The following is a 26,325-nucleotide window of genomic DNA, read 5'->3' as shown; positions in this document are numbered from 1 at the left end:
AGAGGCTGCGTTCAATCACCTATGGCCGATGATGTAATCAATCACGCCTAGGGAATGAAGCCTCCATAAAAACCCTGAAAGGACAGGTTCGGGGAGCTTCCAAGGTGGTGAACACATCAAGGTGCCGGACGGGTGGTTCGCCCAGGCAGGGCATGAAGCTGCTGGAGTCCCTGCCCTCCCTCTCCACCCACCTAAGCATCCCTTCGACATGGCCAATCCTGAGTCATATCCTTCCTAATAAACTAGTAATAGTAAGAAAACTGTTTTCCTGAGTTACGTGCTGTGAGTCGCTCCAGTAAAATATGTGAACCTCAGGGGGTGGTTTGGGGAAATCTCCGATCTACAGACAGTCAGAAGAACGGGGGCACCTAGAGCTTATGCCTGGTGTCTGAAGTGGGAGCAGTCCTGTGGGACCCGGCCCTGAGCCTGTGGGATCTGTGTTAAGTCTCAGTAATGTCAGAATGGAGCTGAAGTGTAGGACACCCAGTTGGCACCAGAGTTGAAGAACTAATAGTTGGTGTGAGAAAAACCCACACACATTTGGTGTCGAAAGTGTTGTGAGTAAACATAGTTGAGACCACTCCTCGCCGCAGCCGTGGCTGGGCCCGGTGTAGACTCCGCGCTTCTCCATCATTGGTCCTGCGGGATGACTCAAGTTGCTTCAAGCTCTGGAAGACCTCACTCTGTGTAGACTATGCAGAGAGGGTTTAGCAGATGAACCAGATATTTGCAAAGGTGATAACTTGGACACACAGAGGCCTTCAGGGGTGGCAAGAGGAAGTCCAAGAAAAGGGCATCCAGTAGCCAGGGCAGCCAGTTCCACTGGGAGAGCGACCCACAGGGAGACTCCAGATGGAACACCAGTCAGGCGTCTGTCAAGGGAGAGGAGGTGGGGAGTTCAGGCCAGCCAGTCCTCAGCCTTATCCCACTGATCAGAGATGGCATTATATAACAGGCTGGGTTCCGGCGGCCTTGTCCCTGTCTTGGCTCAAATGCCAACCACATGTCCCTTGTCAAGGCTGAGTAAAAAGATGAGGAAGATGCAACCTGACACCACGGCGTGAGCTTTGAAAGGGAGGGGCAATGCCCTGGAATGAAAACTTCCTATTTCTTTTCTATCTCTTATTTGTCACAGGTCCTCAAGTTCTGTTACAGTTTTTTTTCCTTTTCAAGAATTATGCCCAGCTGAGGGAACACGAGGCGGTGCTGACACGGAATTCAGTGCAAATTTGGAGACCACGGGGGTGTGTGGCTTAGATACCAGAGAAGAAGAACACCACTGTGAACCCGGTGCCCTACACGGCAGTTCTAGAGCTGAACTCACAGAACAGTATTAACAAAAAGAGGCCTTGCTGTCTTATCATTTTCATTTAACGCATGAACTAAGCAGTGTCTCACCCTGGACATTTTATAAGAGATTAAGCTGGCTGGATGCCTTTGCAAAAACAGTGCCCTAAAAATGTGTCATGTTTGGCCAAGATGCTCGTCCAAGAATGGAAAAGGCCATGTACAGAATCCAAGCACCCGAGGGTGTTCTACTCCTGATTGACCCTTCCCAGGAGCCCAGGCAGATCCCAACAGGACTTCCTCCTTGTGGTGTGCACAGGATCCAGGCTGGCAAGAGCGACCGGGCTCCTCCTCCCACACTCACAGCCCTGTAAAAGGGGAGGGGAGGGGAGGGGACCCGTCTACCCAACCGGTGGGCTCACTCCACCTCAAAGGACAGTGAGAGCCACAGCCAGGACAAGGCAGTGGCAAGGGCTCCTTTCCTCATTTGGCCACAAAAACATAAAAGTCAAGAGCTATGCGGAACATTGTTGCAAAAGAAAACAAGAGTCCGCTGTGTGCTTTTTCTCTGGCAGGAAAAACTTCCAAGAACAAGGTTAACAGCAGCCCCATCCCAGCAGGCGGCAGCAGGAGGTCGATAGTTAAAAAATAATAATAATCAAAGTTGGGACATTTTTATTTTTAACTTTTTAATGAGCATGAACTATTTCTGTAATTGTATCAAAACAAATGCAATTTAATCATCCACTTTCACCGGATGAGGTGGCTCACACCTATAATCTCAGCACTTTGGGAGGCAGAAGACGATGGACTACTTGAGCCCAGGAGTTCAAGATCAACCTGGGCTACAAAGTGAGACACCATCTCTACAGAAAAAATAAAAAACTAGCCAGGCATGGTGGTGCATGTCTGTAGTCCCAGCTACTCGGGAGGCTGAGGCAGGAGGACTGTTGAGCCCAAGAGGTCAAGGCTGCAGTGAGCAGTGTCTGTGCCAGTACACTCCAGCCTAGGTGACAGAGGGAAACTGTCTCAAAAAATAAAAAGTAGTCTATTTCCTAAGGTTGCTTTTCTGACAAAACGTATCAAGATCCTTAAAAATGCACATACTCTTTCTCAAGTACCTCTACTCTTCTACGTCTAAGAACAGTGAAGAAATAAACACGTGAGCAAAAATAACAATAGAGGTAGGCGAAAATATTGAGCCTGGCACAGGCTTGGCATTGCTCCATATGCTGTACCTGCAGTAACTCACTCCATCCTCATAGCCTGTCTAGGGGGTGGATAGTATCCTCTACCTTTACAGGTAAGAAGCCGAGCCACACAAGGAAGTAAAAGAACGGAGCAAGGAACCCTGCTCCTAACCAGGACAACACGGCTGCTGCTTCACAGCCTTGACTCGTGTTTTGTTTTGTTTTGTTTGTTTGTTTTTTCCGAGTGGAGTCTGGCTCTGTCGCCCAGGCTGAAGTGCAATGGCACAATCTCGGCTCACTGCAACCTCCGCCTCCCAGGTTCAAGCAATTCTCCTGCCTCAGTCTCCCGAGTATCTGGGATTACAGGTGTACAACACCACGCCCGGCTAATTTTTGTGTTTTTAGTAGAGATGGGGTTTCACCATGTTGGCCAGGCTGATCCACATGATCCACCTGCCTCGGCCTCCCAAAGTGCTGGGATTACAGGCGTGAGCTACTGCGCCCAGTTACTCAGAAGTCTGAGGCAGGAGAATCTCTTGAACCCAGGAGGCGGAGGTTGCAGTAAGCCGAGGTTGCGCCACCGCACTTCAGCCTGGGTGACAGAGCAAGACAGCAAGACTCTGTCTCAAAAAAAAAAAAAAAAAGTCCTGACTCCTTGAATGGTGTTGGGAAAGCTGGCTATCCACATGCAGAAGAATGAAATTAGACCCTTATCTCACACATATACAAAAATCAACTCAAAATGCATGAAGAACTTAAATGTGAGACCAGAAACTATAAAACTACTAGGAAAAAACACAGAAGGAAAGCTTTAAGACATTGGATTGGGCAATGATTTTTTTTGGTATGATCCCCAAAACACAGGCAACAAAAACAAAAACAGACAAATGGGATTGCATCAAACTAAAAACTCTGCACAGCCAAGGAACCATCAACAGAGTGAAGAGACAGCCTACAGAATGGAATCACATATTTCCAAAGCATATGTTTGATAAGTGGTTAATATCCAAAATAAATAAACAACTCAAATAGCTCAACAGCAAGAAAACAAATAACCCAATTAAAAAATGGGCAAAGGACCTGAATAGACGTTTCTTAAAAGGAGACATACAGATGGCCAACAGGTCTCTGAAAAAATGCTCAACATCACTAATCATCAGGGAAAGGCAAATCAAAGCCACACGGAGATATCACGTCAAACCTGTGAGAATAGCTATTAGCAAAAATATGAGCGATAACAAGTGCTGGTAAGGACATGGAGAAAAGGGAACCCTTGTGTGCTGTTGGTGACACCGTAAATTATTACGGCCATTACAGAAAACAATATGGAAGCGCCTTTAAAAACTAAACAGAGAACTACTACATGATCCAGCAATTCCACTACTGGGTATACTACTGACCCTTGAACAACATGGGTTTCAACTGCACAGGTCCACTAATACGTGGATTTTCTCCCACTTCTGCCACCCCTGCTACAGCATGACCAACCCCTCCTCTCCCTCCTCCTCAGCCTACTGAATGTGAAGACGATGAAGATGAAGACCTTTATGATGATTCACTTCCAGTTAATGAATGGTAAATAGATTTTTTTCTTCCATATGATTTTCTTTTCTTTTTTCTTTTTTTGAGATGGCATCTCGCTCTGTTACCCAGGCTAGAGTGCAGCAGCACGATCTCAGCTCACTGCAACTCTGCCTCCCGGCTTCAAGCAATTCTCTGCCTCAGCCTCCTGAGTAGCTGGGATTACAGGCACCTGCCACTATGCCTGGCTAATGTTTTTGTATTTTTAGTAGAGACAGGGTTTCACCAAGTTGGCCAGGCTAGTCTTGAACTCCTGACCTCATGATCCACCCGCCTCAGCCCCAAAGTGCTGGGATTACAGGTGCGAGCCACCATGCCTGGCCCACATGATTTTCTTAATAACATTTTTCTCTAGCTTACTTCATTGTAAGAATAGAGTAATACAGATAACATACAAAATACATGTCAATTGACTATGTTATCAGTAAGGCTTCTGGTCAACAGTAGGCTATTAGTTAAGTTTCTGTGGAATCAAGAGTTATATGTGTTTTTTTTTTTTTTTTTTTTTTTTTTTGAGATGGAGTCTTGCTCTGTCACCCAGGCTGGAGTGCAGTGGTGCGATCTCAGCTCACTGCAAGCTCCACCTCCTGGGTTCATGCTATTCTCCTGCCTCAGCCTCCTGAATAGCTGGGACTACAGGTGCCCACCACCATGCCCAGCTAATTTTTTGTATTTTTAGTAGAGATGGGGTTTCACCGTGTTAGCCAGGACAGTCTCGATCTCCTGACCTTGTGATCCGCCCGCCTCAGCTTCCCAAAGTGCTGGGATTACAGGCGTAAGCCACCGCGCCCGGCCTATATGTGGATTTCTGATGGCACAAGGGGTCAGTGCCCGTAACCCTCATGCTGTTCAAGGGTCCATTATAGATCCAAAGGAAATAAAATCAGTAATTTAAAAAGATACTGGAGCATTATTCAAAACAGCCAAGAGATGGAATCAACCTGAGTGTCCATCAACAGATGAATGGATAAAGAAAATGTGGCAGATATACACAATGGAATATTAGCCTTAACAATGAAGAAAATCCTGTCATTTGCAACAACATGGATAAACCTGGAGGACATTATGTTAAGTGAAATAAGTCAGGCACAGAAAGAAATTCCACGTGATCTCACTTATAAGTAGAATCTTAAAAAGTTAAACTCAAAGAAACCAAGAGCAGAATGGTGGTTACCAGGGGCTAGGGAGTTGGGGACACTGGGGAGGTATTGGTTAAAGGATATCAAATTTCAGTTAGAAGGAATAAGTTCAAGAGATCTATTGGATACCATGGTGACTAAAGTTAGTAACAATATATTATATACCTGAAAATTGCTAAAAGAGTAGATTTTAAATTTCTAACCACACAAAATGTTAAGTATATGACATCATCCACATGTTAGATTTAGCCATTCCACATGTATATATATATCAAAACATCAAGATGCATACCACAAATATGTACAATTTTTGTCAATTAAAAAAATAAATTTTAAAAAGAAAATAAAGTCACTGACCCCTGACAAGGATTGACAAATCATAGCTCAGGTAAAGGAAGGGTAAACAAATTAAACAAAGCTTGCTATGTGAAATAATGAAAACTTAAGAAATCTCTATACCCTTCCATATCTTTTATTATCGTGGTAAAATACACATAACATAAAATTGACCATTTTAGCCATTTTTGAGTGCACAGTTCAGTGGCATTAAGTCCATTCACTTTGTTGCATCAACCATCATCACCATCCACCTCCAGAAGCTGCATCTTCCCAGACTGAAACTCTATCCTCACTAAGCACTACGTCCCCACTTTCCTCCCCCAAGCACCTGGCACGTACCATTCCACTTTCTGTCTCTCTGAATCAGGCTACTCTAGGGACCGCTAAGAAGTGGACTCACACAGCATTTGTCCCTTCACATCTGGCTTATTTCACTGAGCATAATGTCCTCAAGGTTCATTCATGTTATAGCCTATGTCAGAATGTCCTTCCTTCCTTTTTTTTTTTTTTTCTTTTTTGAGATGGAGTCTCGCTTTGTCACCCAAGCTGGAGTGTAGTGGCATAATCTCAGCTCACTGCAACCTCCACCTCCCGGGTTCAAGCAATTCTCCTGCCTCAGCCTCCTAAATAGCTGGGATTACAGGCGCGCACCAACACGCCCAGCTAACTTTTTGTGTATTTTTAGTAGAGATAGGGTTTCATTATGTTGGCCAGGCTGGTCTCGAACTCCTGACCTCGTGATCTGCCCACCTCGGCCTCAAAGTGCTGGGATTACAGGCTTGAGCCACGGTGGCCGGCCTAGAATGCCCTTCCTTTCTATGGCTGAATTCTATTCTATTTCCTTATCCATTCACCTATCGGTGAGCCCTTGGGTGGCTTCCACATTTCAACCGTTATGAAAAATGTTACTATGGTCATGGCTGTACAAATACAATGCTGTTTTTAACTTCTAATTTACATGTACTATTTTTGTCATGTCCATTTCTGGAATTGTATTTATTAAAGGGATTACAATTGAATCACCTACTGTCTCAGGCCACTTTTCTGGCAATATGAAGTTTTTTTAAAGATAGAGTCTTGCTATTTCCACAGCTCCGCTTCCTCCACTCTCTGTCCAGGCCAGGCCTGAACATTCCACTCCTCTCTTAACTGGGAAAGCACCAGAAAACACCATACAGAAACCACCCAGCCACAAAGGGATTCAGTCCCTATTTGCCACAAATAGAGAGGGTGCGCGCCATCCGGGAAGGCACTTCCAAAGCAGCGGGCTCCAGGAGGGCAGGCCCACGGCTCTCTGCGCCTCAGCTCCCCAGGTGTAAAATGGGCACTGGACCACCTGCCGCAGGGCCCTTCCAGTTCTCCAGGCTGTGCCAGGCTCAGCATCCTGCACTGCTGCCATGGGCTCCCTCCTGCAACCCCAGTATTTTCCAGTAACTTCCTCACATTCATCGCAAGGATTATGTAACAGTGTGGCTCCAGTGCTGACAAGGGTATGCAGGAAGGAGAGCTCTCCTATGCTGCTGGGGCAAAGAAAACCGGAACAGCACTTTAATGACTGACTCAGGAATACTTGGCCAAGCTGAAGTGTGCACACCAGCGACCCGCCAGGCTCATGCCTTCTCTTGGGATCCTCCGGTGCTTGTCTGAGGAGTCGGGAGGCAATGAACAGACACAATTGCTGCAGCACTCTCTGTGCAGACTGAGCATCCTGAATCCAACAATCCCAAATCTGAAATGCTCCAAAATCTGAAACTTTTTGAGTGCCGATGTGATGCTCAAAGGAAATGCTCACTGGAGTATTTTGGATTCGGGATGCTTGACTAGTAAAAAATAATGCAAATATTCAAAAATCCAAAAAAAGATCTGATACCCAAAATACTCCTGACCCCAAGAATTTCAGATAAGGGATACCAACCTGTACTTTCGAAAAAGAGAAAACAATTTAATTACCCAGTAATAGGAGATGGGTAAGTGAGCTCGGGTTCATCTGGAATCCTGAATTATAGCTGAAGCAAAATGAACAACAAAGAAAAGAACTACAAAAACTAACCTGGAGAAGTCTCAAAATTACAGTGATCTACATAGAGAAAGCTTGTTGCAAAAGTACATAAAAAATGATAAACATGTTAAACACACAAATACTCCAGCTGTCACAGGGATTCGTGAGAGGTGGGGTGGAGGGGCCCGCAACACTCTCCTCCATCTGGGGCCACACAGGCGTCCCCTCCTTGCTGTCTGCTAAATGGCACCCACACACCTAACTTGATAATAAAATGCAGACAGAGGCTGGGCGCGGTGGCTCAAGCCTGTAATCCCAGCACTTTGGGAGGCCGAGACGGGTGGATCACAAGGTCAGGAGATCGAGACCATCCTGGCTAATACAGTGAAACCCCGTCTCTACTAAAAAATACAAAAAACTAGCCGGGTGAGGTGGTGGACGCCTGTGGTCCCAGCTACTTGGGAGGCTGAGGCAGGAGAATTGCATAAACCCAGGAGGCGGAGCTTGCGGTGAGCTGAGATCCAGCCACTGCACTCCAGCCTGGGCGACAGAGCAAGACTCTGTCTCAAACAAAAAAAAAATGCAGACAGAGCCATAAACATCATACAGCAACACAGGCAACATATAAACACAGGCTGAAAATGAAGAAAGAGCAGACCAACTTTAGAAGAACAGTCATCAGTGTAGGTAGGAAGAGGAGGAACAGAGAATGGAACTTCATTATAGATGATGCTTTCAAAAACAGATTCTTTATATGCACATATGGGAAATATACATGTGAGTTATGGGGAAGGGGGGAAGCACTGATTCCTTCTTTTCCCTCCTAAAGTGAGACCATACCCTCATGTCTAACTGCAACTCTAGACTGTAAATTACAAATCAGTGCATTCAGCAGCCAACAAGAACATTGTATTTCTCCACATGGAGGTGGTCTTTGGATTTTTTCTAGTTATGCTGAACATAACTGGCAAATAAACCGTTTTTATTAATGGGGAAAATTCAGAGCCCAAGAGTAAGAAATATAATAATAATAATAACAACAACAACAATAATATAATGAGTACAAGGGTAAGACTTGTATTAAAGAGAAAATTTCAGCTGGTCATGGAGAATCACATCTATAATCCCAGCACTTGCTCCCAAAGGCTGAGGTTGGAGGATCACTTGAAACTAACAGTTCAAAACCAGCCTAGGTAACATAGGAAGACCCCATCTCTGCAAAAAAAGAAATAAAAAAAATTAGCCAGGCACAGTGACACGTGCCTGTAGTCCCAGCTACTCAGGAGGCTGAGGCAAGAGGATCATTTGGGCCCAGAAGTTTAAGGGTACAGTAAGCTGATGCCCCTGCACTCCAACCTGGGCAATAGAGCGAGATCCCATCCCTAAAACAATACAAAACAAAACCAAAAAAGACAGAGAGGAAGTGTCTTAGGACTTATTTCAGAAGCTTTTATGCTTTATGGTATCTGATGAGTCTAGTAAGTTGAGCATATAAACTGTTAGCAACAGGAAAATGAATTCTACATAACATCTACATAGTTCATATATATGTAAACATATGTATATAAAACGAGATATATCATAATATATAAAGTCTACAACAGGATGTACATATTTGAGCAACAGATATCAGATGCCCTGAGATATGATTCACCTGTCGAAGCTGTACAAATCAATGGTTTTTAATATATTCACAGAGTTCTACAACTAACACCACCATCAATTCTAGAACATTTCATCCCCCCAACATGAACCCCTCAGCCCATCAGCAGTCACTCTCCATTTTCCCCCAAGAGTCCCTCACCCAGGCCCTGGCAACAAGAACCTCCTCTGTGTCCCTGCAGGTTTATCTACTCTGGATAGTTCATATAAATGGAATCACACAATACGAGGCTTTTTGTGTCCAGCTTTTTCTACTTGACACCTGATTTTCAGGGTTCACCCGCACTGGAGCGAGTGTCAGAATTTCGCTCCTTTTCAAGGCGGAATAACGTCCCATTATGTGGACGGATCACACTTTCTTCATCCACCCATCAGTTGATGGACCAGATGGTGGTTTTGATTTTTTTCCTACTGTAAAGGGTTCTGCGTTTTCGATGATTCTTTTTTTTTTTTTTTGAGACGGAGTCTCGCTCTGTCGCCCAGGCTGGAGTGCAGTGGCATGATCTCAGCTCACTGCAAGCTCCGCCTCCCGGGTTTACGCCATTCTCCTGCCTCAGCCTCCCGAGTAGCTGGGACTATAGGCGCCCGCCACCGTGCCTGGCTAGTTTTTTGTATTTTTAGTAGAGACGGGGTTTCACCGTATTAGCCAGGATGGTCTCGATCTCCTGACCTCGTGATCCGCCCGTCTCGGCCTCCCAAAGTGCTGGGATTACAGGCTTGAGCCACCGCACCCGGCCTGATGATTCTAAACAAAGCAAACTGCCTGTCCCCGGCACCAAGTTCACTTCCTCCTGCAGGGAAAGGGGCTCCCGGGCTCACCTTCTCCTCGGCCGACCTGAGCACACTGGAGACCTCCTGCACTGCCAGCTCCAGGGGCTGCTGCCGCGGGTCCTCCTCAAAGGACAGGAAAGGCGGGCCCTGGAACAGAGGAGTGGCATGAGGAGGGGCATGCACAGGAGGGGCTGCATCTTTTAAATTACGTATCTGTTTAAAATTCTGAAAAATTAAGAAAATGTACTAACACGTCTTTCTGTTAACCCTGTGCTTCTAAATAGCAGCAGCGGCTAAATATCAGTAGGTTTGCACATCCAAGGAGCAGCTGCTGATGGCTTGTGCTCAGTGCGCAGGATTCAGTTATAGGAGAAGGCTGGGAAAGGACAGGCACCCAGGAGCGAAGCTGAAGATGCTGCAGGAAGCCTGTGAAGGGCATTCGGAATCTTCCTGCTGACAGCATAAGGAAAGAAACAGACTCTTGGGGCAGGGCCGCTTCGTGCACATTAGAGGATCTGTGGGTCTAGCGGTCACCTTGGCCGGCACAGTGGGCTCCGGCTGTGCCCTCCCTGACTGCTAGGGACGGTCCTCTACTCTGGTCTAGGAGAGGCACCTCTCCCTGTTGCGTGTGGTTGCTGTGGCACGGTTACTTAGGGTGCCCCCATTCTCTTCTCCTACCCCCTAGGCCTGGTCTCTGCCTGGGATCTGAGAGGGTGACCAAGGTTCCTTGGCTGGAAATGAGCCCAGCTGGTGGCTGCCCACAGCGTAGACTCCTTGGCTCCTACTTCACAGCTCTCTGGAGCCACCTGGCCCCAAGGTTCACCTTTGCCCATGGCTCTGCATGTTCCCCCAGCATCCTTTCAGGAAACTCGGTCAGCTCATGTCTGTTCTGGTTCTTCCAATTAAAAATCTCCAAGCAAGGCCAGGCATGGTGGCTCACACCTGTAATCCCAATACTTTGGGAGGCCAAGGCGGGCAGATCACTCAAGGCCAGCAGTTCAAGACCAGCCTGACCACATGGCAAAACCCTGTCTCTACCAAAAATACAAAAATTAACTGGGTGTGGTGGCACACATGGGTAATCCCAGCTACTCAGGAAGCTGAGGCACAAGAATCACTCGCACCCAGGAGGTGAAGGTTGTATTTAGCTGGATCACACTCCAGCCTGGGCGACAGAGCAAGGCCCTGTCTCAAAGAGAAAGAATTAAATCCCCAAACAAGAGATGCACAATTAAATAAACAGGACCACAAGGCAACAAGACCAACGTTTTATAACAAAGAAACCAGGGTTTACGTGGCCAGCCAAGTCTTGCTCTTTCAAAACTAAGCTCTCGAAAGGCCAAATGTGTATTGCCAACGACACAACCCCACACTGAAATTCTCCTTGAACTCTGTTCCTGACATGGTGTAGAAAGCACATCAGGTTTAAGTAAGCTCTGACTGGGTGGTTAAAAAACACGCAGCCCCACAGGCTCCCATTGTATATCATCTCCACCGCAGTGAGCTAGGTCCAGCTACAAGGCATGACCGAGGGTGGGAGACGGGAAGCGGTGTAAAACCGTGCCATGGCGATTCCAGCAAGCATGGTGCAAGTGAGCAAGCAATGAGGTTATGCTGAGGCTATTTCTTAAGAATTCCCAATGACCCATGTAAACCTAAAAGCGACAGAACATTTTGATTTATACACTTCTAACCTCACCCTGTTCTTGCACTATCTACCTCATCCCAAAAAAATCAGCAAAGAATTAAATGCACTACTCAACAGGGATGAAATCACAGTTTCAGGGCTGCTCTGCTGGCATTCTCTGTGGTGGGAGCTTGTTTGGGTGGGACCTGCTGGCCAGGGCCACGCTGTGAGCTTGGTAATGAGACAGTACTGTGCACCAGGCTCTCTGGCCTGAGAGAACAGAACCCAGCACAGAGAACAGTGCCAGGCAGAGAACCATGAGCAGGCAACATGCCAGCCGCTGGGAGGATGCAGTGGAGAAACAATGTACCTTCTGTAGTAGTCTAAAGATACGACGTTGCCCTACACCAGCCTAGGTGCAGACGCATGCTCCCCTGGGGCAGCAGATGCAGTGTTTACCCTCTTCCCTTGCTACCTTCTGAATTCAAACCTTGAAAAGAGTTTGCAGCCGGGTACGGTGGCTCACGGCTGTAATTCCAGCACTTTGGGAGGCCGAGGCGGGCGGATCACAAGGTCAGGAGATCGAGACCATCCTGGCTAACATGGTGAAACCCCATCTCTACTAAAAATACAAAAAAATTAGCCAGGCTTGGTGGCAGGCGCCTGTAATCCCAGCTACTCGGGAGGCTGAGGCAGGAGAATGGCGTGAACCCGGGAGGCGGAGCTTGCAATGAGCCGAGATCACACCACTGCACTCCAGCCTGGGCGACAGAGCGAGACTCCATCTCAAAAGAAAAAAAAAAAAAAAGAGTTTGCTGGGAAACTTAAGGTCAAGGGGTGGTCTCACAAAGAAAATGAATTATTAAGAGAGATTGCTTTTCCTTTTCTGATCTGCCAAGACCTTGAGTTTCAGGAGCAGGGTGTGCCTGCCTGCCACACACAACCACAAATTCAGGTATCTCTGCATCTCTGCTGCTGTGTCAATGCTGAGAGAACCCTTATTCCAGACCCCAGTCCACTTAAAGGAAGACTTTGTGTCCACATGGAAAAAGAAACACACAAGAATTGCCAGGAAAACACTGAAAAAGGAAGACAAGGGTAACTAGCTCCACCAGACATTAAAACAGACTACAGAAAACCCATAATTAAAACTGTGTGGCTCTGGTGCACCAACAAACACATGCACTACAAATGAACAATATAACCACCCTGAAGGGGATGGGAAAAATACAGATATAACCTAAGAAGCTTGGAAAACTGCATCTTGACTGCACATAAATGCTGTAATCCAGTAAATGTGTTTCATAGGTTGGGAACTCAGAAACTACTTTATGCATATACTAGAACTGAACATATAAGTAGTAAGTAAATAAGACAGCAGATGTCCAATGTCTTACTCTTGGAGAAGGGAGTTAAGAATAAGAAAGGGAAAAAACTAAAATGAACTCTGTTGGATTAGAACCCAAGGTACAGGATACAATCATGATTTTTAAGATAAATGCAGTGAGAAATACACAGAAATATAGACACATGCACACATGTTGGTATACACATGTATGTTTGCTATTGCTGAACACTGAAGCACTGAAGAGGAGCAATGAGAACCAAGCGGTAATGAACACACCCAACGCCTAGGTCTTGGTTTCTAAACACTTCTCCAATAAAAGGAATCAGGGCTGCTTAAAGAAGTGGCTGAATCCAGGGCCTGTGGGGAGCCAAAAACAAACATTTTGTGGAAACATGAAGGAAATGAAAAAAAAAAAAGTGGGCTTGATGGAAGAACACAAGAGGCTACTCTCAAAGGAGCACCCTGATGGCCCAAAGGAGAAAAACTTAAGCAACTGATTTGGTGTGGCTCTGTTTGTAATCCCCACGTGTCAAGGGAGGGCCCTGTAATCCCCATCTGTAGAGGGAGGGAGGTGACTGGATCACGGGGCGGTCTCTCCCATGCTGTCCTCATGATAGTGAGTTCTCACAAGATCTGATGCTTTCATAAGTGTTTGGAAGTTCCTCCTTCCTTCTTCCCTCTCCTGCCACCTTGTGAAGAAGGTGCCTGCTTCCCCTACCACCATGATTGTAAGTTTCCTGAGGCTTCCCCAGCCATGTGGAACTGTGAGTCATTAAATGTCTTTCCTTTATCAATTACCCACTCTCAGGGAAGTCCTTCAAAGCAGTGGGAAAACAAACTGATACAACAATATAATAAATAGTGATAGTATGGGATTATAACCCACAGAATAAAATAAATACCCATTGAGTCTATATTGAGCTAAACAATCAGATAAATATCTCATTGGAGGAGAAATGACAGATCTCTCCTGCAGTAGAGTTCCAGATAATAAAGAGAGCAAGGAAGAGGAAACAGAAAGTCACCATCAAGCGAACTGCACCTGCGTCATCACTGCACACAAGATATACCAATGGTTGTGAAATCAGTGAGGAAAAGTTCGAGGAGCGACGGGATCTGCACAGGCTCAAAGTATGTCCCCACACTACCTGTTAACTACAGCAGGAAAGATATGAGGTGACATGATGTGGATCTGTGTCCCTGCCCAAATCTCATCTTGAATTGTAATCTCCAGTGTTGCCAGAGGGGCCTGGTGGGAGGTGACCGGATCATGGTAGGGGGACTTCTCATGAATGGTTTAGCACCATCCCCACGTGGTACTGTACATTGAGTGAGTTCTTATGAGATCTGGTTGTTTAAAAGTGTGTAGCACCTCCTGCCTCTTTCTCTCCCTCCTGCTCTGGGTCATAGAAGATGAGCCTGCTCCCCTTCACCTTCCACCATGATTGTAAGTTTCCTGAGGCCTCCCCAGAAGCAGAATCTGCCATGCTTCCTGGACAGCAGAACCATCAGTCAATTAAACCTCTTTTCTTATAAACTACCAGTCTCAGGCATTTCTTTCTGGCAATGCAAGAATAGACTAATACAGGAGGAGACATAAAATACAAGAGGATGACCCCAGCAGAACTCACCTTAACCAAGGCACCAAGCTCAGCATCCACTGCAACAAGACACACTGACGTCACAAGCCCCAGACACAGTGCACACCACTTCTGTGGTTTGTATAACCTCACTCCAACCATATGAAAATGCGAAGCAAATGGAAAGATAGTCAGCAAAATAATGATCAATAGTCTTCAGTTATCAAGGTCATAAAAAACAAAGGAAGACTGAGAAACCCTGACAGACTGCAGGTGATGAAGAAGTCACAACTCAACGCCACAGGTACCCTTAATGGGAACCTAGAACAATACAAGGAGACAGGTGGAAAACTGGTGAAATTCAAAGAAGGCCTTCGCTTTAGTCATTAGGCGTTGTGACAATGTTAATCTTTCTTTCTTTCTTTCTTTCTTTCTTTCTTTCTTTCTTTCTTTCTTTCTTTCTTTCTTTCCTTTCTTTCTCTTTCTTTCTTTCTCTTTCTTTCTTTCTCTCTCTCTCTCTTTCTCTTTTTCTTTCTCTCTCTCTCTTTTTTTTGAGACGGAGTTTCACTCTTGTTGCCCAGGCTGGAGTACAATGGCACAATCTTGGCTCACTGCAATCTCTGCCTCCCGGGTCAAGCGATTCTCCTGCCTCAGCCTCCCAAGTAGCTGGGATTACAGGCACATGCCACCGCACCCAGCTAATTTTGTATTTTTAGTAGAGATGGGGGTTTCTCCATGTTGGTCAGGCTGGTCTTGAACTCTTGACCTCAGGTGATCCGCCCGCCTCAGTCTCCCAAAGTGCTGGGATTACAGGCGTGAGCCACCGCGCCTGGCCTAAATTTCTTGAATTATTACATTACATTAATCTTATTGTGTTACGAATCATAGTAACATGGCACCAATGTTAATTTCTTGGTTCTGATCATTGAGCTGTGGTTATGCAAGGCTGAGCGACTAATATATGGAAGCTAAATCATTTTTTTTCAACTTTTCTGTGAAAGCAGTTCAAAATAAAAAGTTTAAAAAATAAGACTTTAAAGAGAGCAGCCTACCTTTATTGTCTCACTATGCACCAGGCATTTTGCTAAATGCCTCACACAGATCTGATCTCACCGCTAGGAGAGTGGATTTTGTTTTCTGGATTGAACCCAAAGTTTTCCCTCCTGCAGGTGATGCACAGAGACTCTCCCAGGATCGCACAGCTGGGAGGGCAGAGCTGGAGCACCAAGCAAACCCGCACCCAGCTCCACGGCTTCCCCACAGGCTCTTCCACAGGCTGAAGAAGTGCCTTCCCTCCTCGGCAACCTACAAGGGGCCCGCGGGAATGGAAGTTAGCATTGGGGGAATTTTAGTTGATGTGAACACTACACCCACACTTTCCTGAATTCCTGTCTTGTTGGGAGAATGGGTAAGTGCAAAGAACAAACTGAACTGGCGCCTATTCCTGGGTTTTGCATTGATGACTTGCAAAGTCATCAGAGCCTCCTTTAATGTTGATGCTTTAGAAGTGAAAAACAAAGCACATTAAACAGCTTGTTTTGCCCAGGCCTGGCCGGCTCCCAAGACAGAAGGCCTGAGTCCAGATGGAGGAATGGGCATCACCACTGTTTCTCCTCCTCCAGAGGCCCATCATTCACCCCACTGAGACCAGAGCCTGCCGCGAGCCGGCTTTGTGCCGGGCACTGGGACTGGCTCTGCCTGGACGGCCCCTGGCTCTGCCCCAGCTCACAATGCCGGGAGCTGACCAGGGCATAAGTGACTCCAGGGGGTCGGGAGGAGGGCAGGGTGGGGAGCATCCTGGCTGAAGGGGAGGATCAGGGACCTCTGAGCCAAGATCCAAAAGATTTAGAGAAGTCAAATAAGCAGAAAAAAAGATAAGAATTCCAAACAAAAGGAATGACCTGTGGGAAGGCCCCATACAGGAAAAGTCCCTGGACACTGGAGCGACAGAAGGGGTCACGGTGGAGGGCGCAGGGTTCACAGCCCCAAAGAGGCCCAAGTTCCTTCTACTGGAGGAGGGAAGGGCAGCTCCATGGCCCTTCCCCACAGTGGCTGCCACAGTTCTACCAACTGGCTTCTTCCTACACCACAGTCCCTGTCACTGGTCAAGGAGTTTGGACTTTGTGAGCACAACTGGAAGGTCATTATATAATGCAAAGACTCTGAAGTCTGGTGGCCACTTTGTTTACTTTGTAAATGCAGAAACTTCTATTCAAGTCAGTGCTATTAATAACATGTTCCAAGTCCACACAGCATCTTTCTTTTTTTTTTTTTTTCTTTTTACAAAGACCACAAATTGTTTGATAGTTATAGTCTTGATCATTTGTATTTGGAACATTCCTTTAAAGAAACCCTGGGCTGAAGGACTAAAGAAACAAACAGCACTGGGGACCCTCCTCGTCCGGGGCCTCATCCCACTCAGGTGGGCCGCTACTAGACAAGCCCAGAGCGCAGGCCACAGAACACAGGCCTCACTTCGGGACGGGTGCTGCCCACACGTGGTCCAGACAGCATCAGCCTTGGGGGGAGTGCTACGCAGCCCACGGGCAGGGGCCATCGGCAGCAAGCACGCTGGATCCCAGAGTCAAGGAGACTGTGGGACAGCAGTCCCGGAGACTCCCAAGCGGGTGTTGAGGGTATAACTGATGATCATGAACCACTTTGTAAATACTGATGTAATCACAGGGGAGCAAAAAGAAAATCTCAACTGGTGCTTTTGGATACCATAATATTAGTTCTCAGTCTAAGGAGCCTGACCTGAGACTGAGCCAGTTCTGGCATCTTCTGTTCTCTACGACCAAAGAGTGATCACATCAATGGGAATGAGGTGTCTGCAACACCACACCAAATGGAGAGGCAAGAGTCAAAGCTCAAACAACTGCTTTTAGGTGGTGCTGGGTGAAAGGGGAACTCTATTTACCCTGTTGGTGGGAGTGTAAATTAGTTCAACCATTTTGGAAGACAGTATGGCGATTCCTCAAGGATCTAGAACTAGAAATACCATTTGACTCAGCAATCCCATTACTGGGTATATACCCAAAGGACTATAAATCATGCTACTATAAAGACACATGCACATGGATGTTTACTGCAGCATTATTCACAATAGCAAAGACTTGGAACCAACCCAAATACCTATCAACGATAGACTGGATTAAGAAAATGTGGCACATATATACCATGGAATACTATGCAGCCATAAAAAAGGATGAGTTCATGTCCTTTGCAGGGACATGGATGTAGCTGGAAACCAGCATTCTCAGCAAACTATCACAAGGACAGAAAACCAAACACCGCATGTTCTCACTCATAGGTGGGAGTTGAACAACGAGAACACATGGACACAGGGTGGGGAACATCACACACCAGGGCCTGTCGGGGGGTGGGGGACTGGGGGAGGAACAGCATTCGGACAAATACCTAATGTAAATGATGAGTTGATGAGTGAAGCAAACCAACATGGCACATGTATACCTATGTAACAAACCTGCACCTTGCGCACATGTACCCTAGAACTTAAAGTATAACAATAAAAAAAAAAAAGGAAAAAAAAAAGAAAGAGTAACTCTGATGGATGGCAGGTGTGTTCTAGCAGCTTCTCACCAGTGATTCTCAACCATGGGACACCCTCACAGTGTGCTCCCCAAGCCTACTGAGGCAGATGTGGGGGGCAGGCATGTGTGTCGCTAAGCTCTCTGGGCGGGACTCCTGCGATCTCTGCATACCTGGCGTCCACCTGGCCAGCTGGCAGATCAGCAATGGTTTCCTCTGAGGTCAGTGCAAATCACTGTCACATAAAATTTAGAGCCCTTTCTGGAGTGAGGGTGGGAATCCGAGGTCCCCTGCGATATGGGGAGTCTGCGCTGCTGCAGTGGTCATCAGAGAGCACGAGGACTCCTAGGGTGCTGCCCAGTCCTTGGATCCTGGGAGGTGCAAGCCCCACTGTTTAGGATAACACATTAACAATTCTATTCTCTGAGCCGTTCTCGCTGGCTCTCATTTAAAGGAAACATTTAGGTCTCCAAGTTGAAACTGCTTCCCACAAGGGAACAGGCTGCAGCCACTGATGGGCAGACCTCAGCAAATTCCTCCAGCTCAGGGGCCTCAGTCTCCTCTTCTGGAGAAGGAAGGGGCTTGGCTAGAAGAGTTTAGGGTTTCTTTCCATCTTAAAATACAAAGGTGGGGTAAAACTTGGAATGGGAGGAGTTATTGTCTCCGTTGTATAAAAAACTCCACTTTTCAGACAGAATGCTGCATGTGATTAAGTTATTACCAGGTCTTCTCAATCCCTAAGTGACAGGCCAAGAACTGGTCTCCTCCCTGGGTAGGACAGAGTGACATCAGGACAAGGCAGAGGCAGGAGGGGGAGCACTAAGCTGTGGCTTTCCGGGCGAGAGCGGGCTCGGAGTGTCAGCCCTAATCCGGGATTAGTGGGAATTGAGGTGGGGGAGGGCAGCGAGAAACTCCTGCCAGAGTCAGGGCAGCCACGAATGGACACAGCAGCCCCTGCTCTCCCACACGGTCATCACTGTCACAACAGCGATGGCCCAGGATGCTCGGATGTATGTGACAATCACCGGACTCAGGGCGGCCAGGAATGCAAACACCACCACCTGCTCACCCACAATGCCATCACTGACACAGCAGCGATGGCTCAGGATGCGGGGAGGGTGTGCGACCATCACTCATAGGGAGCCCAGTCACCCAGATCCTATCTGCCAGCAACACGTTCCATTCGAATGGAAATGAAATGACATTCCCAGGCATCAGGACTGTGTTCCCCCACCCCAGTCCCCAGGAAAGTAAGCAATACCAAAGACTGTCATCACAGAACTAATGGACTATGTCCATGCAAATATGGCAGAGATGGTCCTGGGTTGCTTTGAGCATGAATCCAGGACACTGTTGCCTCTTCCGGGCAGGAAGTCAGGAGAGACAGGGGTATGAGACTGCAGTGTGTGGCCAACAGCAGACAGAGAACAGAGAAGGTGCAGACAAGCTGAGACCCTCTCTCTCCCTGAATGCAAACCCTCCCTGATCCCACACGAAGACTCAGGTAAAAAGTTTTTACCCAAAACTTTCAAATATTTCCTTCCGTGTTCTCAGATTGACTTGACCAGCCCAAGACAGATGTCAGGGCAGGGACGTCCTCTTCTCTGCCTCTCGACACTTCAGGCAGATGGGAATATGGAAGGATCATATCCAAGGGGATCATATTTTCTGAAGCCAATCCATACATGTCAGGAAACAAACCATCCCAAATATACAGAAGGTAAGGTCACTGCCTCTGGGCCTGAAACTCCAGAGTTAGAAGCGGAACTCACAGGTCATTCGCCCAACACTCGCCTGCCTCCTACAAAGGGCACGGATGAGACTGGTGCCCAATCGCGCCACCAGCCTGGAGGGGACTCAGCCTCAGAAGCCTTGAAACCAGGTCAATCAGGGGTCAGTGATGGAAGCTTCCTGGGGAAATACCTGCATTTGCTCCTGGATGTGAGGCCAACAGGAGTGGAGGGCTCCCACAAGAGACCGCTGGTTTCCCTGAGAAACTCTTCAGCTCTGGACAGCTGAGGCACAGATTCTGGGCACCAGGACAAAAGTCAGTCGACTGACCCTGAAGCCTTTTTTCCTCCAAAAAGTACAGTCATTTATGTTCTTTTTCAAGAGTTCAGAACAAGGTCTCTTGATTTGCTGGATGTCTGCTGATAGTCAAAGCTTTTTTGTTTTTTAATTCCATGGCCATGTCTTCCAAGGCCATGGCACAAGGACCAGGCACAGGGCCTGCCATGGAATATTTTGAAGGTTGATGGGGCCAGACGTTCAAAATTAGCAATTCTGCTATTTCCACAGCGAATGACCACTGAGCTTTATATGTAGGTGCAGGAAACTGTGGCCTGGAAGGGCGGAGCAGCGGCCAAGACTAGGGGTGCCTCCCCAAACTCACCCAGGCTCCAACTCCTCCTGTGAAACGCCTAAGAACAGTACATACCAGGAACTTGTCATTAAACTAAGATGTCTTAAAAGCAAAAATAAGTCAAGGAACAATCAGCGACTACAGAAACGCCCACAGGACTGTGAGGCAGCAGAGGTAAGACACGAGGCCCTTAGCTTGCAGGCCAGGGCAGCTGGGCTCACATGCCAGCTCTGCCGCCCACGAGCTGTGTGGCACTGGGCAGGCTGCCTGCCGTCTCTGGGCCTCGGTTTCCTCATCTGTAAAACAGTGATAACACCTATGTCCGGGGAGTTGTGAGGATTCAGAGATGGCAGACGCACCGAAAGCCTCGGTAGGATGTCTGCCCAGCAGCTGGCCCTCAGCAAACGGTCGCTGTTTTTATATGCCAAGGAATGCAAGTCTTTGGAGATAAATTCTTGGTGAAATTCAGCTCTATGAGAGGTGGAAGCACATTGGGGTCACAGCTATTCGTGTATCATGTGCAAGCTCAGTGAGTGTCCGATCGGGCACGGGAATTCGCGTCGGGACTCCAGGCAGGGGAGGTACCGACTGGCGCGGATGAGCGCTACTGACAGTCCCTCCAACCGCCAGCCTGTCCCTCGCGGAGCCCAGGGCCTGGAGCACCTGCCGTTTGGAGAATAAAATCAATCACTTTGTCTTGTCTCCCAGTCAAGGGTCCTCGCTCCCCCGTCTCTCTCCTAACTCTGGAGGATGCTCTGCGCTGGGGAGAGGACTCAACACTTCGCCTGGGTCAGGGGCTGTGGCGACGCCTCCAGGAAAGAGCTTGGCCCGGACAGACCGCCCCGGCATCGGCCGCCCCCCGGCCCGCAGTCCCGGAAACTCACCCCTTTCCTCTTGGCCTCCTCGTTCAGGGCGGTCACCCAGGCCGCCTGCCACTGGCTCCTCCAGCTGCCCAGCGTCAGGATCCAGGAGAGCAGCGCGTCGGACCCCGGGCGCTGCCCCTCTCCATGCTCCACCGCCCGCCGCTGGGGCTGGGGTCGCGCCCTGGCCAGCGCCCACTGCGCCAGGTACAGGCCTACCGTGGCCAGCGCCGCGACGAAGAGCGACACCAGCGCGAGCCACTGCGCCTCCCCAAGCCACGAGCCTAGCCGGGCCATGGCCATGGCGCATCCCCGGCCCGCCTCGCCCCAACTTCCCCGGCAGCCCCGGGCCGGAGCGGCGGACTCAGGACACGCGCTGGCGGCGGCCGCGGCGCGCGGGGGGCGTGGAGGGGGCGCGGCGGGGTCGGAGCCCGGCGAGGAGCGCGGTCCGGGGCCTGCGGGCGGGGCGAGCGGGGAGGAAATGCGCGGCGGCCGCAGCCGGGGCTGGGCGAAAGCCCCGCACACCTGCGGAACAGGGGCGCGAGCGGACCCCGCGGCCGGCGCTCCCGACTCGGCGTCAGGGAAGTTCCTGGGCCGCGGCCGGGCGCGCTTCCTCCTGCGCGCGCCGCCCCGGGCGTCCCGCCCGCGGCCCAGCAGCGGCCGGAGGAGGCTCGGACCGCGGGGCGGGGCGGGGCGGGGGCGGTGCCCGAGGGAGGGGGCGCGGCTGGGCCTGCGGGGGCCGCCGTTCTCCCGGCTGCTACCAACGCGGCCCGCCCCCGCCCCTTTAAAGGGCCCGCCGCCCGGGCCCCGCCACGTGCGCGCGCCGCCAGCCCCTCCGGCGCCTGTCCGCGGGCCGCGAGGTGACCGGGGCCTCCGGATTCATCAACCCGACCCTGGCGGCTGCTGTGCGGCTGCCTGGCTTGGCTCGTGTGCGCGCTTGCACAAGTGCGTGTGTGTGCGCACGTGTGAGTGTGCGTGTGCACAGCGCGCAGTCAGGGTGATCTCGAGGACTGCCATTTGCTCGCCAGCAAGACAGGCTCCAGGCTCCCTCCTCGGAAAGTCCCTGGAAATCTGTGACAGCCCCTGGAGCCGTGGGCTGGGCCTGCCTTAGGGGGTGTGCTGTTCAGAGGCAAGGAGGGACTCAGTACCGGGCCCAGGCCCTGCCCTCTGTGTGGCTGTGTTATTCATTCAGTGTGTATGGAGCCGGGGGTGCATGTGGTGTGACGTGTGTGGTGCATGTGGTGTGATGTGAGTGTGGTACCTGTGGTGTGATGTGTTGTGAGTGTGGTGTGTGTGGTGCACAGGGTGGTGTGAGTGTGTATGTGTGGTGCATGGGTGTGGTGTGTGTGTATGTGTGATGTGTAAGCATGGTGCATGTGTTTGTGTGTGTGGTGTGTCAGTGTGGTGCATGGATGTGTGTGTATATGTGATGTGTAAGTGCACTGCATGTGTGTGTGGTGCATGTGGTGTGTGTGGTGCATGTGGTGTGTGTGGTGCATGTGGTGTGTGTGGTGCATGTGGTATGTGTGGCACATGTGTGTGTGGTGCATGTAGTGTGTGTGGTGCATGTGTGTGTGGTGTATGTGGTGTGTGGTGCATGTGGTATGTGTGGTGCATGTAGTGTGTGTGGTGCGGTGCATGTGGTATGTGTGGTGCATGTGGTGTGTGTGGTGCATGTGGTATGTGTGGTGCATGTAGTGTGTGTGGTGCATGTGATATGTGTGGTGCATGTGGTGTGTGTGGTGCATGTGATATGTGTGGTGCATGTGGTGTGTGTGGTGCATGTGATATGTGTGGTGCATGTGGTGTGTGTGGTGCATGTGTGTGTGGTGCATGTGGTGTGTGTGGTGCATGTGGTATGTGTGGTGCATGTGGTGTGTGGTGCATGTGGTGTGTGCAGTGCATGTGGTGTGTGTGGTGCATGTGGTGTGTGTGGTGCATGTGGTATGTGTGGTGCATGTGATATGTGTGGTGCATGTGGTGTGTGTGGTGCATGTGATATGTGTGGTGCATGTGGTATGTGTGGTGCATGTGATATGTGTGGTGCATGTGGTGTGTGTGGTGCATGTGATATGTGTGGTGCATGTGGTGTGTGTGGTGCATGTGGTGTGCGCGGTGCATGTGGTGTGTGTGGTGCATGTGGTGTGTGTGGGGTGCACAGAGTGGTGCGAGTGTGAATGGGTGGTGCATGGGTGTGTGTGTATGTGTGAAGTGTAAGTGCAGTGCATGTGGTGTGTGTGTGTGTGTGTGTGTGTGTGTGGTGTGGTGTGTGGGACGTGTCCCTGTGCCCTCCTCTTGCAGAGTGGATGCGGTCCTTAGGGAGTGCCATAGAAACATACTAGCCTGAGATTCTCCAGGGCCTAACACAGGCCTAAACCATGAGAAAGTGATTCACCTGTTATTTTCTGCACCTGTGTTAAGGGAACTTGACCTTGAAAGGAATTAGATAGACTGAGCACTTGATCTTCTCTACCCTAGCCAGGAGTCTGCTGCGGGGCCGGTAGTTGGTACATCAGAGGGGATTCTGGCCCCGAATCCGTGGGTCTGGATTTTCTTCAGGAAAGAGGAAGGAATCGCACAGCAGCTGGACAGGGAGCCTTTGTGGGGAACAGGATAGGAAGCTGGCAGGGAGGTAAAATTAGACGGGGATTGCCCAGGTGAGCTGGGGATGGGCCCTTGCGAGCCAGGTCTGTTATCAGAAAGTGGAAATAAGAATGAGACTATCTATCCTGGCTAACATGGTGAAACCTCGTCTCTACTAAAAACACACACAAAACAGCCTGGTGTGGTGGCGGGTGCCTGTAGTCCCAGCTACTCGGGAGGCTGAGGCAGGAGAATGGCTTGAACCCGGGAGGCGGAGCTTGCCGTGAGCCGAGATCGCGCCACTGCACTCCAGTCTGGGCGACAGAGAGACACGCTGTCTCAAAAAAAAAAAAAAAAAAAGAATGAGACTATCAACTTCCTGCAAGTGACCCATCTGTTACACACAGGCACTCCAGTCTGTAAGGGTGGGGGGAACTGCTCTTCTTTTCTTCTATTCTGTGTTACTTTAGGCAGAAACAAAAGAAATCCCTTCTTATTTGGCAGAAAAGTCTAATTATTTCCTGACCTGTAGCTAGACCTAGGCAGTCGGATAATTAGAGTCCTGCTGGTCCCCTTGCCAGAATAACCGGGGTGACGAAACCGAGGGCCCGGTGTCCCCCGTGCCATGTGTGCACACAGGCTGCCTGCAGCCGTGTGGGCAGTGACAAGAGCCTGTCCTGTGTGACCGGTGGAACCCGTCTCATTCCTTCAGGTCTCAGGTGTGCTGGCCCATCCCACTTGGCTTAGAGACTTCTAACAAACTGTAAACTAACCACCACCCCGACTTTGGAATTTGTCACACCTCCATAAGTATTTTCTTTTTCTTGTCTTGTCTTTTCTTTTTTCTTTTCTTTCTTTCTTCTTCTTTCTTTCTGAGGCAGAGTCTCACTGTCACCTAGGCTGGAGTGCAGTGGTGCAATCTCGGCCCACTGCAAACTCCGCCTTCCAGGTTCAAGTGACTCTCTTGCCTCAGCCTCCCAAGTAACTGGGATTACAAGAGTGTGCCACCATGCCCGGCTAATTTCCTTTTTGTTTTGTTTGATTTGGTTTGGTTTGGTTTGGTTTTGAGACAGAGTCTCGCTCCATCACCCAGGCTGGAGTGCAGTGGCACGATCTCAGCTCACTGCAGCCTCTACCTCCTGGGTTCAAGCAATTCTCCTGCCTCAGCCTCCCAAGTAGCTGGGACTACAGGCGCCTGCCACCATGCCAGCTAATTTTTGTATTTTTAGTAAAGACAGGGTTTCACCATGTTGGCTAGGCTGGTCTTGAACTCCTGACCTCAGGTGATCTGCCCACCTCAGCCTCCCAAAGTGCTGGGATTACAGGTGTGAGCCACTGTGCCCAGCCCCCTTAAGTGTTTTCAAAGAGAATGTCAACATATAGATATTGGATTACTTATGTGTAGAAGCAAATTGAGGGAAAATAAGGAATGATGCAGGCTTGCAGGACAATGCAGTTGGCTAAAACACGAAATTGGAACAGAAACATCTTATAAATCTATGAAAAAGAGCAGGCTCCCTTTACGTAAGCTCCCAGCCCCACACATCCACCAGCTCCCAGTCCCCTTCTCCCACTGCAGAAGACACTGGAGGGCTGGGTTCTCCGAGAGCACAGTATTCTTCACCCCCGCAGTGACATTTCCTGCTCCCGGCACCGCTCTCTCCACCCCATCTCCCTTCGACCCGAGGAGTGAGACAGCAGCTCTGCCCAGGTAGGGCTTCTGTCCCCACCAAAACCTTCAAATGGGTGTCTGTCACTCTGCAGTGGTTGTTTGCTATTTTTAGCTGCTCATAAAGGAAATCACTGTGGCTGTGGCTCCTCCTGCATGCTCCCCTTGAGCTCCCAGCTCCCAGCTGTTTAGGTCAAGCTAAGCCCGCTTTCCAACAACCTGCTGGGTCCACCAGAAACCTTGGACCAGGACTTGCTTTGCTAGCAGGGCAGGCCTCTGGGCAGGAAGGAGGAAGCCAGGTTTCTAAATTATTCTTCATAATGCTTTAGTAGCTGGGTTTGAGGCCAGAGTCAAGATCCACGGCTCTATTTTTCATTTTAAAACATTTCTAAAATGCTCGAGGTAGAGATGAGAATTGTTTGTTGGGTGATCTCTGCTGAGTCACCCAGTCTTGGGTGCAGTGCCTCATCCCTGCGTCAAAGCTGGGAGTCTTTGAACACCTTCCTCTACCAAGCCCAGGAGGTTCTGGGATGATGTGAGATTTTTAGAAATTAATAGATATGTCTAGTGTCATGAATCTCATGTCTATAAGCAGTTATACTTTGTTATACTTTTGGGTTTTAAAAAATACGTTTAGAAAAATATGGGACTTTTGTTAAGTTGTCCATGTAATTCTTAAATTTCTAGAAGCGGGGAAAAGAAGAGGGTCCAAAACATTTATAGTTTGTCTCTGAGTGAAGAGTTTTCCCTTCACCCTGAAGCGGTTCATATTATTA

The 26,325-nt window shown here is 49.0% G+C and overlaps 1 protein-coding gene across 2 annotated transcripts in view; it reads right to left on the bottom strand.

Moving 5' to 3' along the window:
• The window catches only part of C2CD2 (C2 calcium dependent domain containing 2), a 69,621-nt gene extending 47,784 nt beyond the window's left edge, over positions 1–21,837 (bottom strand). The window contains exons 1-2 of one of the 2 annotated variants that reach the window (XM_050785689.1): positions 21,322–21,837; positions 10,017–10,115 (exon numbers count right to left, since the gene is read on the bottom strand). In XM_050785689.1, coding sequence (XP_050641646.1) covers positions 10,017–10,115; positions 21,322–21,600 — 378 coding nt within the window. In that variant the 5' untranslated portion in view covers positions 21,601–21,837. The remainder of the gene's footprint in view (positions 1–10,016; positions 10,116–21,321) is intronic. The other variant, XM_050785690.1, reaches the window with a different exon arrangement.
• Between the last annotated feature and the right edge of the window lie 4,488 nt (positions 21,838–26,325).

Source organism: Macaca thibetana, chromosome 3, assembly GCF_024542745.1.
Source record: "Macaca thibetana thibetana isolate TM-01 chromosome 3, ASM2454274v1, whole genome shotgun sequence".
Taxonomy (NCBI): domain Eukaryota; kingdom Metazoa; phylum Chordata; class Mammalia; order Primates; family Cercopithecidae; genus Macaca; species Macaca thibetana.
This window is presented reverse-complemented; position numbering and strand designations above follow the sequence as displayed.